The 11,375-nt window shown below is 39.8% G+C and overlaps 1 protein-coding gene across 1 annotated transcript; it reads right to left on the bottom strand.

The window, feature by feature from the left end:
- LOC110433271 lies at positions 892-4,896 on the bottom strand. Its single transcript, XM_021455036.1, has 5 exons — positions 4,680-4,896; positions 4,412-4,585; positions 1,968-2,348; positions 1,807-1,890; positions 892-1,339 (listed from the first exon to the last, which is right to left on the bottom strand). The coding sequence occupies exons 3-5, from the start codon at positions 2,262-2,264 to the stop codon at positions 1,202-1,204; spliced, it is 519 nt and encodes a 172-aa protein (XP_021310711.1). The 5' UTR covers positions 2,265-2,348; positions 4,412-4,585; positions 4,680-4,896; the 3' UTR covers positions 892-1,201.

The raw sequence follows: 11,375 nt of genomic DNA, 5'->3' as shown, positions 1-11,375 counted from the left end.
ATGAAGGCAACTAAAATGTTTTAAAAAATTACACATGTCTCACACTATGCCCAAATCTAAAAATTGAAAAACATGGTACTACTAATTTTCAAGCCTTCCTGCAAGTATTTTCTCCTGTAGATCAGCATAGAACTATTGTTGTTTGACTGACATGGTGCTTGTATCAACATTCATAATTATTTCTTCTTCTAGATCCTGTTTGAGATCAAATTTATCTTTGTCAAGTTTTATCCTTTCTTCCTACAAAGTAAGGCCTTTTTTGCACATCTTATATTTCTTCAACTCCCTCTCCTATTTCTTCAACTCCTTCTCAGCATCCATACACTACTGGAAACTCAAAATTTCCTGTCGGTAAAAAACCGACACAAAAATGGCAAAACCGACAGAAAATATAGGAAACAAGTTTTTCTGACCGACAGAAAATTCCGACAGGACTAGCTCGACAGGAAAAACAATTTATATTGTCGGTATGTGTATTTTTCTGTCGGTTTTATTATATTTCTGTCGGTGGAGCGTTGACAGGCAAATTCTAGTTCGTCAGGTGTGAAATTTTATTTCTGTCGATGCCGAACGATAGCAAAAATTAGGTTCACCGACAGTAAAAAAATTTCCTGTCGGTGTCATACCGCCGGGGTAATAAGTTCGTACCGACAGAAAATTTTGTTTTTTCCTGTTAGCAGAGGCTCGAGAAAAAAATACCATAATTTCCTGTCATCGTCTCCCAACAGGAATCCAAATTCACACCGACAGGAAATTATTGCAACCATCAGGCCACAAAGCCTCATTTATTTATAATTTGATACGACATTTCATGATAATAGTACATCCACAAACATGACATCTAATTCTATAAGGTTTCCAACACAAATATATATATTGCATCATTTTTCATCCAGAAGCCATACACTTAGATTATATGCCCAAAGTTGGCATCAACAGCCATTAACAGAATCCATACACTTAGATTAGAAGCCCACAATTGGCATCAACAACCACAAAATGCATCCACAACTACATAATTAAGATGTCCATAGCTCTTGCATCTACAACTACATAATTAAGATGTCCATAGGTCACAAAAGCATCCACTAGTTGATTAGTCTTTCCCAAAAGCTGGCATCAACTTCTTAGCTGCACCTTTACTATCTAAAGGTTAGAAGTGGCAACTAGCAACAGCCACTACGACAAACGCATCCTACCTTCAAGCATGGTGTCCACTATGGCAGTTCTCTGTTTCCAATGCAGCTTCATATGTGTTATTGAGATTGTCTTCATCGTGGCCATCCACGGCATTGTCATCATTAGTTGACTCCGAGCCAACATGAGAAGCACCAGTGGCCTATATATATGAAGAGAAATATTTGTCAGATTGATACAGGGTAGTAGTAGTAATCCTCCAGATGCTAACTGCTCCAACCCATGAAGTTGGTATACAATATGCCTCAAAATGAGACGAAATCATGTTGTAGATTATTGCTCACAACAAAAGAGTGCTAACTATTTTCATCTGAGTCCCAGCCCATGGGAAGTGAACCAAATGCAATATCTACCTTACCATTATTACTGAATTAATTCAATTTAAGTCCAGTAGCTATGCAAGAATCAAGATGAGGCCACTTCCTCACTGGTGGACAGCATGTTGCCATTCTGAATACCACATCAAAATTATAGTCATATAGTTGCCCAAATATGAGGAAAATGTGGGAAGCTAATTTGCCAGCTAGCTAAACTAGAGAAGACTGCTATTATAGTCAGATAGTTGCCAAATATAAGGAAAATGGGGAAAGTTGCGCTAGCTGTACTCACAATTCCTTGCGCTGCTGCTGCTGATGCAAATCGTAAGGATGCCTCTGGAATTTCATGTCCGAGTCCAAAGCGCCGATAAAGTGCCTAGTGAAGACATCAAATATTTCAGATTTTGAAAAATGGTTTGCCTGTAGAAAAATACTTTCATCACATATACATACCACTGTCAGATCTATAGCAACTTTGCCTTGTTGCGTCACACTATCATTCTCTTTTTGTAGCCTGGTATTTTCTCGCCGTAGTTCTGCATTTTGTCGGGCCAACATTTGCATTGATACTGGATTTGATTGAGTCACATTATTCTCCTTTGCAGCTGCTCTGACATCAGCTGCCCTAACAGCGCCATATCCTATAGCAAAGCGTCCATGGCTGGTCATAGCACCCGACACATCATACAACACCTTTGCATTCAACTCTTGCTCATGTTCTGGCCCTTGCCCTTGTTCCACCTCCTCCATATCCTCATGTTCTTCGTGATCCCCATCCTCTTGATGTTCTTCATGATCCTGTGTAGCCCTCTTAACCCCTGCTATATAGTCATCCTTCAAACAATTCCAATTAATCATGTTGTGATGCTACCAGAGTACAAGCTTAAACATGTATTCATTTCAGGCTATCATGGTTGGATTAAAAGAATTAAAATTTTGTAGAAACTAATAGAGAAACTAATAGATTAATGTATTTTTTCATTGCCAGACTTAGATTTACATACCATGATTTTTTGTGCTTTGCTGCTGTTGATTGAACCACAATTGCCGCTGCTATCTTAACCTCCTAGGTGGCTCATCCAACACCCTTGTGTTCTTACGAAATGCATTAGCTTGTTTCCTAAACACATGGTCTATAGGCAGAAAGCGCCTATGACGGTCAAACCAACAAGCCTTATGACCATTACGGAGTAGGAAACCCATGCAGCCATATCCATACGGGCATGACAATCTACCATGGGTGCTCCATCCAGCAAAGTCTCCATATGCCATGAAGTCATGTACAGACCAAAGGTATGCTGCCTTCATTTTGAAGCTACGCTTTGTTGAAGCATCGATTGTGTCAACCCCTTCCCACAGTGTTAGAAGTTCATCAACTAAGGGCTGCATTAGAACGTTCAACTTTTTACCAGGATGCTTAGGGCCAGGAACAATAAGGGCAAGAAATATATACTCTGGCCTTAAGAGTGTGCCAGGAGGAAGATTTAATGGCGTCACAAACACTGGCCAGCATGAGTATGGGGCAGCATTTATACTAAATGGCGTGAAACCATCAGTTGCTACAGCAAGCCGCACATTTCTTCTATCCTTTGCAAACTCTGGAAAGTCTCGATCAAATTGCTGCCAAGCTTCTCCATCACATGGGTGCACTATCTTACCAGACGTTGATGGACTAGGTGACCACATTAGCTTGGCTGTATCCACATATGCATACAACCTTTGTAGCCTATCTGTGATGGGTAGGTACCGCAGAACTTTGCGTGGAATCTTTGTTCGTCGACCTTCCTCATACCGGTTCTCACCACAAACATCACATTTCTCCTTACTTGCATCATCTTTGTAGAAGAGCATGCAATTGTTATAACAAACATCAATTTTCACATACGGCATACCAAGACCCTCTAGTAGTTTCTTTGATTGGTAGAAGTCATTGGGCAAATTAGAATCTAGAGAAAGAAGTTCATGTATTATGCCTACAATATCATCATATTCTGCAATTGACATGTTGTGTCGCGACTTCATGGCAAGCAAGCGAGCAACAGCAGATAACCTAGAGTGTGTGGTCTTCTCATGCACCAACTCACGCGCACTATCAGCCATCCTATAAAAAGCTGTGGCAAATGGTGTTGGTTGTTCATCTATTATAGGTGGATTATCCCCAGCTAGATCAATCAGCATTTGATCCATTCGATCAACCTCATCAAAACCCTCCCCATTTGCTATGTTATCGCCTTCATCATGCCTAATATCACTCCCCACGTGTTGCATCCATGTTTCATAGTCTTCCCTATAACCATGCTTGCACAAGTGTATCTCTACAGCATCCCTTTTGAGACTAAAATAGTTTCGGCACATGGCACAAGGACACTCGATGGTGTCATTTGTAGCTACCTCCATATTGGAAAATGCATGGTTCAAGAATTGAGTGGTTTGATTAATCCATTCATTAGAGGGCGCTTTACCACGCTGCCAGCCACTGTACATCCAACTATATTCTGACATATTAACTAGCTGTATTTGAGAGATTAAAATTATTAGGCATCATATTATTTTTATGTTGTAGTGTTTTAGAAAACAGGAAAACCACACAAAGAAACAAGTAGATCCATAGAGCAACTCAATCAAAGCACACAATATCAAATTTAACCAAGCAGACCACTATGACATATCAAATTTGACACATTAACTAACCATCAACAATAATACTGATATATTTAGATTAGAAAAATATTAAACTAAAACTAGCTGCTTTTCCATGATAATAAGATACACACTCAGCTGTGCAACCCTCAAAATATAGTGCTGAAACATGCTGCACACAGATCATATAAATTGTGCATTTTACTTATTTAATAGGACTATTAACTGCAGTAAAACGAGAAAGAAACCATGCTTACCCTTTGAGGTGGAAGTAGCAGAATCTGAGTCGATGCTACAGGCAGCTCTGGCTCCTTTGCTGCGGGCTACTTCGACTCTCTTGCTGTGTTTCTCCTCCACCTAGCCTCCGTCACGGGCACCTCTAGGCCCCTCTTGCTACAGATTCGTGGTCAGAAGCACCTCCACAAGCAGATCTGGAGATTAGGGTTATGGGTTTCAGCGATTTAGTTGCGGGATTGAGGATCTCATGAGCACAATATGTGTACAGAACGAAAAAGAGGAGAATACCTTAAATGTAGCGGCAGGGGAGTGAGCCGCCGCCTTGGATCAGAGCGAGGACGACGTTGGAGGCCGACGGCAGTGCCATGCTGGAGCGTGGCCGTTGCAGCTGCGCGAGGCGTGGCAACCGAGCACTTGGCGACGTGCGCCCGAGCAGCACGGGAGAGGGGCGGCGCAAGATTGGGCGGCGCGGAAGGGAGAGAGGCGGCGCGGACGGGAGAGAGGCGGCGCGGACGATGCGAAGAGACGGCGCGTACGAGAGAGAGGCGTACGTATGCGTCCTGGTGAACGGAAGAGGACCCTTTACGGAGGTTTTTTTTATTTTTTTTAGTCTGAGTGGGCCCTGTCTTGTTTTCTTTTGGCGGAAGGGCTTCTTTTTGGTTTTAGTTGGCGCTGGATGTGTTTGGGCTGGCGGGAATGGCAGCAAGTTTTGGCGCCCATTGGATTTTCTCCTTTATTTCCTGTGTGTTAGAAATATTTCGACAGAAAAAATACGTCCCGACAGAAAATAAAGGTATTTTCCTGTGTGTATCTAAATTTTCTGTCGGTTACGCATATACCGACAGTAAATTCTCTTTTTTTCTGTCGGGTCGCTAATTATTCTGTCGGGTTTAGCGCACCGACAGAATTATTACAATTATTCTGTCGGTAGCGTTTATACCGACAGGAAATTTTGAGTTTCCAGTAGTGATATGTTTCTCCTTTGCTAATAAATAATCCAAACCTTGAATGTTGAAACATTGCTTTATTTCTCTTTTTCCTTCTTAGTCCCGAGTTGTAGGCCTATCCACTTTAGTTATTGTAGTATGAGTCTCATCTGATAGGTTTCTGGTGCATCAGTAGCGGGAGTTGAACTGGCAGTGGTCTTTTGCTTTTTGTTGAATGGTTTCTGAGGTCCAATATGTTGGCGCCTATGCATCCACTTGGAATGGTCTTTGAGAATTTTCCAGCAATGTATGTATGTATGTACAAAAAAGTTCTGTGTAAGATTGGTTGTCATGCTTCATAGTTAAATGTGTTTGCTTGCTATAATGGAAAACAAAAGGTAACACATGAGATTAAGCAAAAACATAGGAAACTGCCATATCAAGGCAGGCCATCTAACCTTGTCATCGACAGATGCACTACTCTGATTTCTAGCCTTTGAAACACAACTAGCAATGTATGTTGCAATCATGTTGTAGATCTGACCACCAACTCATTGGAGAGCTTTGTGTACAATTAGAATTAAAATCCTTCTTTGAATGAAAGTAACCATGTATTCTTTTCCAATAGGTATTTTTTAATTGATTGACTTTTTGCACAGGATCCATACTCACATTTAGCCATGTTGACACCAACATTTCTTCCTCCTTAACATTGAAATTTTTGGACCATTTCTTATTTCCTTTCACCGCAGCAGGGACCTCATCACGTGCTTGTAATTCATGATGACATGGGATATTGTTAGACACTGCACCTGGAGTGAAACCCTCCATAGTCATGTCGATCAAAGGTCTTCCAGAATCCATTTTGGCTATAAAAACAAAATAGAAGAAACATATTAGATGATGCAATGAACATGTTATCAAAGAGTAAAATAAAACGAAAGTGCATTGTCTCAATGTACTATAAACGATAGCTAATACTTTTCTACATATTGAGAAAGAATTCACCAAAAGGTCTTATGGGACTGAACATATTGTTTCTGCAGACACATTAATATTGTAAATGTGCTTTCTCCAAGCACTATCTGCTACTTTCAGGAAAGGCACAAATGTGCTTGCACTATTAAACAAGGTGGCATCAGATGTGCTCAAATAACTACATTCTAAAGTTTGCTAAGATAAATATTTGTAACTGCTCATTTTTGCAGTCCTAAATGCCTTTTATCTGTCGAGTACAGTGGAGAAGCAATTGTGGCCAAACCACATATGTTAAATAGTTCGGTGATATTTTCTCATATGCTGAATTCACCTCCCATCAACCACCAAACAAATTTATAGGTGTACGCTTAATAATGAAACAACAACATCCACTAACATTGGACCATCAAGCATATACATGACAAAAGACCTGGCCCTAAGGTGGGGCGGGAGGGACAACCGTCCAGGACTAGGGGGCCAGTGGGTTCCTCCCCAAGTACACATGCAGTACTACTACTCAGCCCAACAAGCCCAAACATATGGCACGCACCGGTGATCACAACATTCACCTCCACATGAGTCGCGATGCTGCGGTTTCCTTTCTCTTCGAGTATATGTGTGTGTATATACTAACATTATGTAGTACTAGTAATATTATCATCTTTATATAAAAAGGCCTAAAAATTTAGTTTCCTTCTAGTTAACTATTCTCTCTATCTCAATCATTTCAAAAATTTTAGAGAGTCAAAGCATCTTTAACTTTGACCAAATTATAGAATAAATTATAAAGATTTGTGACATCAAATAAATATACTATAAAAATATAATTAATAAAGAACATAATGATATTTAAATAATATCATAAATATTATTATCTTATCATATAAATTTAGTCAAACTTAAAATATTTTAACTCTCTAAGATTCTAATAGAATGCCATGGGATGGAGGGAGTTCTTCTCGGTAATATTTCGGAGTACACTAGTAATGCGCAGTACTAGTATTATGTTTATAAAAAAGGCTCAAAATTCTAGTTTTATTCTAGGTCCAAATAAACTCAGGACCGGCCCACAAAACAAAAAAACTATAGGATATACCTTGAGAGGACATTGTAAATCATTATCAAATACAGAATGTTCCGCAGATGAGAATATTAATAATACTGCTAGTGCTAGGAAATATGAATTATTTTCCATGAACTAGGAGAAAACTGAACTACAAGAACTGGTAGAAAGATCAAGATTATATTTTCCGATGAGCTAGCGGATGTAGCAGAGATAACTGATGGCCTAGTTAAATAAAGTTGTCGATTTGGAACTCATGATTTCAGCACACACTGCAAATTGGGCTCATCAGGGCACACGCCGAGGAATGGATTTGATGCAGCAGCAAACACTGTTGGGTAGTGGAAGGACTCATCGTCGCTAGCCTGCTTGCACCGCATTCTCCAACCAAGGCAGCACCGGTGAGTCCTGCTCCTCCCATCTGCCTAATGCTGGGACAACGAGGAGTGATTATATATAGGGTTTAGGGTAGCGTAGTTGGGATTTCCCCGGTGCATGTACAACATAGGCCTTGTTTAGTTCACTCTAAAAATCAAAAAAATTTCGAGATTTCCCGTCACATAATCTTGTGGCACATGCATAAAGCATTAAATATAGATGAAAACAAAAACTAATTACGCAGTTTGTCTGTAAATCACGAGATGAATCTTTTGATCCTAGTTAGTACATAATTGAATAATATTTGTCACAAACAAACGAAAATACTACAGTGGCTAAAAACTTTTCATTTCGCGAACTGAACGAGACGATAGCATCTCCATGAGGAAGTTGCGACATCGCAACGAAAAGGAAAAAAAGGAGATTCCGAGGGACAACGTTTAGCAGCTCCGGCAATTAATCGGGGCAGGGCAGTGGCTGGAGGGGAGGAGGTGATGGACGAGCACAGGAATCGAGCGGGTTGTGCCTGGGATCCTCAGTTCCTCACTACGGGATTCAGCGGGCGCGAAGGTAATCTCTGGTGCACGGCAGCACAGGAAGGATCTCGCATGCGTGGGCGAACGCTGATGTGGCAAGCGATTTTCTACGGATGGTGAGCGAACCAGGCTTGCTTTCTATGGCCACCAAAATTTCAAAAATAACCTATTTGCTATTTATCAAACCATAAGCATACCTGTTGGAGCTAAATTTTGCTCTAAAAGTCCAAAATAGTCTACACAACACTGATAGCACATCTGTTAGACTTGCTTTGAAAACTCTCAAAACCTTCGGAATGAACTTAACTGGTGTTTGGATGCACAGGCTAGAGTTTAATTTAGGTCATATCAGATGTTTGAATACCAATTAGAAGGATTAAAGATGAACTAATTATAAAACTAATTGTATAAGCCGTGACTAATTCGTGAGATAAATTTATTAAGCCTAATTAATCAATGGTTAGTATATTTTTACTATAGCATCACATTCGCTAATCATAGAATAATTAGATTTAATAGATTCATCTTACAAATTAGTCTTCATTTAGTTTATAATTACTTATATACTTAATACTCATAATTAGTACTCCCTCCGTACCCACAAAGAAAAATGTTTTGGATAAGGTTTGGGTCAAACATTGCGAATATAAATTATGAATAACTTTTAAGTTGTTAAGTTTGGAAATATGAAAACTATATGAATAGATTTGTCTTAAAAAATAATTTTATAAAAACATACATATACCGCTTTCTGATAAATTTTTTTATAAAATAAGGAGTCAAAGTTAGGCTTTGGAGATCGTATCGCTCTCCTAAACAATTTTCTTTATAGGTACAAAGGAAGTATCAAACATTTGATGTGGCGTGAAAAAGTTAGTCCTAAGATTTAGAGGGTGTTTAGTTGGGTGTGTTAAACTTTAATAAGTACTGTAGTTTTTTTTTGTGTTATTTTGGCAATTAGTGTCAAATAGACTAATTAGGCTTAAAAGACTCGTCTCACAAATTACTCTCTAACTGTATTTTTTGTTTCGTAAATAGTCTTTATTTAGTACTTCATGCATGAACATTCGGTACGACGAGAATTAAAGTTTACGTGCACCAAACAAACAGGGTCTTGAGCACCTGTTATTGAGGGAGTACATGACTACTTCCTCTGACCCTAAATAACTGTTATTTACGCTTTTCGAAAAACAACTTTAGTTATATACATATAAAAAATATTAATATTTATGATATATAATTAGTATCATTAAAACGATCTTTAAATCTAGTTTTTTAATAATTTTATTTAAAGATATAAATGTTACACGTTTTTTTACAAATCGAGTCAATCTTGTGACACACACCAACGAAGATAATTAAATGGGATATTTAAATATTTGCCACCGTTATGGTTGGCTCCTCTTCATTTGCCAGCTTTAGAACGTCAATTAAAGATTTGCCACAAGAATCGATTCGGTGCTAAATTTTTGCCCGTTTTGAAGTCGTGGTAGTCCATGTCTGCCTGCCATAGTGGATTGGCCAGGGAAAAAGACCGATCCGCCCCTCCCTATGTTATGGTCGCGCCCAGGCCCCCCACACGCCTGTCCCAGTTCATTCTTCCCCGACCCCGTGCTGCTTCTTCTTTCCGCACACACTATCCTTGTATGGATGAATTTAGGACAGCAATTAGGCAGCATGCCATTGTGAAAGATTTTGAGCTTGGAACTAAGAAGTCCGACAAAGGTAGGTTTAGGGGACATTGCATAGCAACTAGCTATCCTTGGATTATTAGGGCTAACTCAACGTGATGGGAGTGTCAGGGTACATTTTTTGAACTAATTGTTTTGTTTTTATAGCATTGCATTTATGTTTTGGTTTCTAACACTATATGTTTTGTTTTTTAGCATTGCATTTCCTTGATGATTTGGTTTCTAACACTATATTTTTTTGTTGTGCAGATTCAGATCATTAGTGGTGTCCACAAATATCCATCAATTAATAGGGTTGAAAGCAAGATGGCTTCTCTTGGTCGGGTTGCACAAAGAGCAATACCTCTACTGAAGAAAAAAACCAAGTATGGAGGCTACTACACTTAAGGAGTTTCTTGATGACAAGTATGGTCCTGATATCAACTACCAAACCGTGTGGTATGGGAGACAGAGAGCAGCAGAGAAACTATTTGGTAAGTGGTCTGATTCTTATGATTGGTTGTACAGATTCAAAACCGAGGTAGAATTGAGGTCACCTGGTAGTGTTGTAGAGATAGACACAATCACAGTTGACGGGAAAGTGCATTTCACTAGATTTTTTTGTGCCTTCAAGGCTTGCATAGATGATTTTTTTTTGTGTTGCCCAAAATCTGATTAATGGAATAACTGACACACGCGTAATGGTGCGCCTTCAGCTACTGTGCATGTTTTATTTCATAAATACATTTGCTATCACTCGGTGTTGCTGCTATGACTATTTATAGCTGTTAGATGGTGCATTTTCAAGCATATGTCATGTCCATTTTTAGTGTAAAATGGTTGTCTGTCACTGCCACTGGGTGATGGAACGGTGGCAAATATTTAAAGACAGGAACAGGATGAGAATACGAGATGAGAGAATAATAGAGCAAGGGTAGAGATGTCTTTTTTCATGGCCAACCCACTGTGGCAGGCTGACATGGACTACCACGATTTCAAAATGGGCAAAAATTTAGTACCAAATTGATTCTTGTGGTAAATCTTTAATTGACGTTCTAAAGCTGGCAGGTGAAGACGAGCCAACTAAAATGATAGTAAATATTTAAATATTTCTAATTAAATAGAGAGGTAGAGAGTACCTCGGGCCGTCCAATGATGATCCGTGGAACCTGAGCTCGTCCAATGATGATCTGTGCAAGACAAAAGCCTGTTTCCAGTAGAATCCAGTCAGGAGACCCTTGTCGCAAGCACAAGGTAGCCAGCCAGCCAGCCAGCCAGCCTTTCGCCGCGGCCAACACTTCGTGACGCCGCCTCGGACGGCCCCGATCCACCAGGTCCCGTGTTCGGACGGCGGATCTCGCTCCCCTTGGCTCACCGCACACCCGCCGTTTTCCTTTTCAGCTCCCACACCCCGCACGATCCCGCCTCGCCTT

The sequence above is a fragment of the Sorghum bicolor genome, chromosome 3, assembly GCF_000003195.3.
Source record: "Sorghum bicolor cultivar BTx623 chromosome 3, Sorghum_bicolor_NCBIv3, whole genome shotgun sequence".
In the NCBI taxonomy this organism is placed as follows: domain Eukaryota; kingdom Viridiplantae; phylum Streptophyta; class Magnoliopsida; order Poales; family Poaceae; genus Sorghum; species Sorghum bicolor.
Note: the sequence above shows the minus strand (reverse complement) of the source record. Positions and strands in the feature narration are given on the sequence as shown.

Excerpts from the sequence above, each read along its gene's own strand:
- LOC110433271 (XM_021455036.1), bottom strand. The coding sequence starts at position 2,264 with ATGGAGGAGGTGGAACAAGGGCAAGGGCCAGAACATGAGCAAGAGTTG. Across the intron at positions 1,891-1,967 it reads TTGCTATAGATCTGACAGTG|GCACTTTATCGGCGCTTTGG; the intron begins GTATGTATATGT and ends TGTCTTCACTAG. Across the intron at positions 1,340-1,806 it reads CAGCAGCAGCGCAAGGAATT|GCCACTGGTGCTTCTCATGT; the intron begins GTGAGTACAGCT and ends TCATATATATAG.